Source organism: Fonticula alba, assembly GCF_000388065.1.
Source record: "Fonticula alba strain ATCC 38817 unplaced genomic scaffold supercont2.2, whole genome shotgun sequence".
Classification (NCBI taxonomy): Eukaryota; order Rotosphaerida; family Fonticulaceae; genus Fonticula; species Fonticula alba.
In genome coordinates, this window is record NW_009242972.1 from 135,390 (window position 1) to 140,706 (window position 5,317).

General features: G+C 64.7%; 2 protein-coding genes across 2 annotated transcripts in view; one reads left to right on the forward strand and one right to left on the reverse strand.

The window, feature by feature from the left end:
* Positions 1-162: 162 nt before the first annotated feature.
* On the forward strand, positions 163-3,318 carry H696_01050 (hypothetical protein; the record flags this gene model as incomplete). Its single annotated transcript, XM_009494935.1, has 1 exon — positions 163-3,318. The coding sequence occupies one exon, from the start codon at positions 163-165 to the stop codon at positions 3,316-3,318; it is 3,156 nt and encodes a 1,051-aa protein (XP_009493210.1).
* A 726-nt stretch (positions 3,319-4,044) lies between these two features.
* The window catches only part of H696_01051 (serine/threonine protein kinase), a 14,631-nt gene continuing 13,358 nt past the window's right edge, over positions 4,045-5,317 (reverse strand). Inside the window, exons 9-10 of the mRNA XM_009494936.1 lie at positions 4,762-5,266; positions 4,045-4,439 (exon numbers count right to left, since the gene is read on the reverse strand). Of these exons, the coding sequence (XP_009493211.1) occupies positions 4,904-5,266 (363 nt within the window). The 3' untranslated portion in view covers positions 4,045-4,439; positions 4,762-4,903. The remainder of the gene's footprint in view (positions 4,440-4,761; positions 5,267-5,317) is intronic.

The window sequence follows — 5,317 nt, forward strand, 5'->3', positions numbered from 1 at the left end:
TTCCCTCGCTCCCTGGCTGCGCCCCCCCCCCCCCCCCCCCTCCCCACTCGCCCTCTTCGGACTCCCGATAGCCATAATATTTCGGTCCTGCCCTTCTGGCTGCGCACCGGTGCCACACCCACCTTCTATGTGAGCCAGGCCTCGGCGCAGATCTCCACTTGGATGACCTCCACCGGGCGCCGGGTGCGCGGGCAGACCGAGGCCCAGCGCCTGGCTGCCCGTGAGCTCCGCCACAGCGAGCTCCTGCTCAACAAGCGCATCAGCCATCTGATCGACTTTGGCCTGTATCGGTTTGTGCAAACCACCGATCGCGAGGTGCTCACCTTCCGCCGACGGATGGTGGGCCTCCGGTGGCGTGCGCTGGCCCAGCGTGCCGGCCGGCATCTCCACGAGGGAGCCGATGGCTCCTCCTCGGCCACCCATGCCAGCCCGCGCATTCATCCGGCCGATTACATGACCGAGCCCTTCCTCGACACATTGCCCTTTGACCTGGAGCCGCACATTGCCCAGGGGTCCAGCCCGGCACTGGCCGTGACTGATGCCACGGACACCGCTCCCCGGCGGGCGGTCATCCGGCTGAATGTCATGGTCGGCTCGGTCAACCGGGCCGTCTTGGCCCAAGTAGACGAGACCGTGGACCAGCTGATCACCAACAATGTGCTGAAGTTCTGGCGCAAGCTCAGCCTCCCGGAGGACAGCACCTGCGACGATTATGTCCTGAAGCTGGCCGGCTCGGCGGACTACCTGGGTGGACCGCATCCCTTGCTGTCGTTCGAGGCCATCCGTCGGGCCGTGAGCCGGCGCGAGTCCATCGTCGTCCGGCTCCTGCCAAAGGGCGATCTCCTGACCCAGGACAGCCAGTGGACCGAGAACTGGGACCTCATCGAGGACACGGTCGGCCGGGCGGGCACCCATCAGCAGCTTTCCTCGCTGGACCGGGCTCCGGAAGACATTCGGACCCTCTCCCTGTGGGATCTCCATCAGCCGCTGCGTGTGCGCGTCCTTGGCCTGGACAACTTGAGTGCCGCCCTTGCGGCCGGTGCGGCGGCCGCCGCGGCCGCCGACAAGTCGCTCCCCGCCCTGGAGCAGGTGTATGTCGAGGCGGCCCTCTACCATGGGGGCGAGCTGCTGGGCATCACCTCGGCCGCCGGGGATGATGAGCTTGCCGTGCGCGAGGCGGCCACTCGGCGGTCCGTGCGCCGGACGACCTTCGCCGCGGTTGGCTCTCAGCTCAGCGGCCCGGGCGGGCCCGGGCTCGGCCACATCCGGTGGGACTCCTGGCTGACCTTCGGCGTGCGTTTGCAGGACCTCCCGCGTGCGACACGCCTCTGCCTGACGGTCTACGGCCGGGCCGGGTCGGGCACCGGGTCGGGCACGGCCATTCCCCTGGGCTGGGTGAATTTCCTACTGATGGACTCGGCCGGGCAGCTGGCCCAGGGGGTCATCGGTGGATTGCATCTGTGGCCCTCGGAGGCGGCCAATCCCATTGGCTGCTGCGTGCCGAACCCCTGCCCGGATGCGGCCAAGCGCTTCACCCTCTACCTCCAGCTGGATGAGTATTCGGTGCCGGTCATGCATCCGGACGAGTTGCCGGGATTGGATTTGGCCCCGAAGACCGGCGACATTTCTCCCGAGGGCACGGAAGCCGCCACCCTGGCGATGGGGGACGGGCCGAAGCCGGCCCCGGTGCCGGAGGCCATTGAGCAGCCGGCTCCGGCCGAGCTGGCCATCCTCGAGCGCGTCCGCCAGATGGACCCCCTGAGCAAGTTGGATCCCGGAACCAAGCGCCTGGTGTGGCGGCACCGGCGGTTCCTGCGTCAACGCTACCCGGACGCCCTGCCGAAGCTTCTCCTGTCGGCTCCCTGGGACCGGCAGGCCGATGTCGCCGAGGCCCGGGAACTGGTGGCCAATTGGCCGCGCCTGGAGCCGGAGGCGGCGCTCGAGCTGTTGGATGCCAACTTTGCTGATGCCCATGTGCGGGCCTTTGCCGTGGCGCATCTGGCGCATTTGGACAATGCGGTTCTGGTGGACTTCCTGGTGCAGCTGATCCAAGTTTTGAAGTATGAGCCTTACCATGATTCGGCCCTGGCGCGGTTCCTCCTTCGCCGGGCTTTGGCCAGTCGCCGAGTGGGCCACCATTTCTTCTGGCACCTGCGGGCCGAGATGCACTGGCCCGAGATCCAGGTTCGCTTTGCCCTGTATCTGGAGACCTACTTGCGCGGGGCCGGGTCCTATTTGCGGCACCTGGAGCGGCAGAGCAATGTCATCGGGCATTTGGCGCGCGCGGCGCTGGCCATCAAGCCGGCCAAGAATTCCGAGCGTCGGGCCATCCTCCATCGGCACTTGGCGGACTTGGCGCCGGGTGTGATGGGCGCCGGCATGGAGGCCCCCTTCGAGCTGTCGCTGAACCCCCGTTGGGAAGCATCCGGCGTGCTGGTCGACCGGTGCAAGTTCATGGGCTCCAAGAAGCTTCCCCTGTGGCTGGTATTCGAGAATGCCGATGCTCCGCATGGGCCGCCGCACCATGTCATCTTCAAGTCCGGCGACGATTTGCGCCAGGATATGCTCACCCTGCAGATGATTGGCCTGATGGACAAGATGTGGAAGCGCCATGGGCTGGACCTGCGCATGCTGCCATACGGGTGCATTTCTCTCGGCGATCAGGTCGGCATGATCGAAGTGGTCCTCAATGCCGAAACCGTGTCCGACATTCAGTTCATGTATGGCGGCTCGACGGCCGCCTTCCGGGAGACGCCGATCGCCGACTGGCTCCGGGGGCTGCACAAGAATGAGGAGGACTACATGAAGGCGGTGGACAACTTCACCCTTTCCTGTGCCGGCTACTGTGTGGCCACCTACATCCTGGGCATCGGCGACCGTCACAATGACAACATCATGGTCACCACGTCCGGGCAGCTGTTCCACATTGATTATGGCCACTTCCTGGGCAACATCAAGCGCAAGTTCGGCTGGAAGCGCGAGCGGGCTCCCTTCGTCCTGACGCCGGACTTTGTCTATCTGATGGAGACCAAGTGTCCGAATGAGTTCGAGCGCTTCCAGGATCTCTGTGTCCAGGCCTACCTGATTGTCCGTCGTGATGCCCGGCTCTTCTTGAATCTTTTTGCCATGATGCTGTCTACCGGCATCCCGGAGCTCAAGCATGCCGATGACATTGGGTATCTGCGTGATGCCCTTTGCCTGGACTTGTCCCCGGAGGAGGCGGCCGCCGAATTCCGCTCTCTCATCAGCGAGTCCCTTCGTCTTGGCTGGTCGACCCAGCTCAATTGGCTCATTCACAACTTGGTGCACCAGCGGTGATGAACACCGGGGGGGGGGCGGGGGGCGGGGCCTTCCCTTTCTCCTTCTTCTCCAATAGCACATCCATGTCCTTGTTTTTCTTTTCCCCTCTCCGTCTTTCCTTGTACTTGGGATTGCCCCTCCGGCTGGGGCAGGTCTTCCCCTGGCTGCCTTGGCCGTGCGGGTGCGCAGCCCACGCGCGTACATGTGCCCATGTTTGAGAGGATGCGGCCGGGGGGGGGGGGGGGGAGGAACTGGGGGGAATATCATCAAAGCCCAGGGCGCTTGCCAGGTGTGGATATCTCCCTGTGTGTGGCGACCTGGGCCCACACCATCAGGACCCCATGGCCACCCTGGCACCTGAGAGAGAGAGAGAGAGAAAGGCCCTATTTGTGGACCCTTCTCGGCTTGCCAGGGGTAAAATGCAGGGCTCCCCCCAGACTCGCACGGGGGATACACCTGCACACGCGGGTACAAAAATCACATCCCCAGCCGGGCGAGGTTCAGGGCAAGGACATGAGAAGCGGGGATTGTGGTGGCGGCCCGGGAAATTTCAACCCCCGCCCGTCCGCGGATGCGAGCCCATGCGCCGGCGCCGGCGAACCGTACACAGCGGAGCGCGCTGCGGCCGCCGGGCCCCGGGGGTCCCCCGGTCACTGGCCAACCCCCGGAGAGCGTCGGTCGCGCCGCGCCGCCCCCCCCCACTCCCCCCCAGTGAACCAATCAAGGCCGAAAAAGGGAGGCACGCTCTCTTGTCGAAGTATGTATATTGGGGTTACGGCCGCTAACGGGGGGCCGAGAACACGCTGATATGATGTGTATGTATATGTTGTATGTGAAGAGGAGGAGGGGAGAGAGGTCGATGTTGTCGAGGGCGGTGTGGTGGGTAGCCACACACACACACGCACACACGACAACATTGGCCTCTGACCACCCCAAAAAGAAAGAGCGCCGGATGACCGTGCATGCACCGATGTCCCGTCATATGTGTGTCACCTCCCCTCGAGGGGGAGAACCCCAGACTGGGGACGCCCCCCCCCTGGCAAGAGGTGAACACAAAGAGGCGAAAAGATGCATCCACAGACACCCAGCGAGGGAACATCCAGAGAAGCCTTCATGAGAAGCGAATCCCGGAGTTTGGTCTGAAGAAAGTGGAGAGGCCGAGCAAGAGGGTGTTAAAAGGGAGAACGTGACAGCGAAAGAGCGAGGAAGGGGAGGAGGCTGCAGGAGAGCAGGAGGGGGGATTCATACAAAACCATAATCATCAATACCAAGAGGGGTACCACCGGAGGCTCATTCTAAACAAGCCACCAGCTGCCCCAAGTGGTCGATATGCGTGGTGCATGGATGTGTAATCATCATGGGGGGGGGGGGAGGGGGGGAGGGGAAGGCGGGAGGGGAGGCGGGGGCCCGGGGCAGGCAGGACCGCATGGAGGAAGGGGACAAATTCAGAGAAGTACGCACCGGTGCGGGGCGAGGCCCGTGGAAGAGCCGAGCCGGAGCTCAGACACCCACCCGGCAGCGGCTTTTATACCACCGGTGGGCGGAGGGGAAAAGCCCCACCATCGGGGGAATGACATTTTCGCCATAGCCCGCCGGTGCGTGGTCATCTCAGCACCCAGCACCTGTTGGCGTCGGTGGTCAGTTGCTGGACCAGCTCCGGGCCGATGTACGGCCGGTCGTCCGGGTCCTGGGTCATGCAGGCGGTTGCCAGAGCGTCAAACTGCGCGACGATGTATGCCTTGGTTGCCAGGAAGGGCGCACGGGGGACCAGCCAGGGGGCCACCGGGACGAAGGCCGGCTGGTCGCCGCGGATGACCCGGGCGCCGATCTCGTCCGCCGACAGGCCCCGCCAGGGCCGGGCCCCGGTAAACATCTCGGTCACAATGACTCCGAAGGCGTAGACATCGGACTGGATGCGCACCGCCGGGTCATGGATGCGGGACTTGTCACGCCGAGCCACAAGAAGCTGCGGCGGAAGGAGAGGAGCAGCGACAAGGCACGAGGCGCCGAGGCAGGG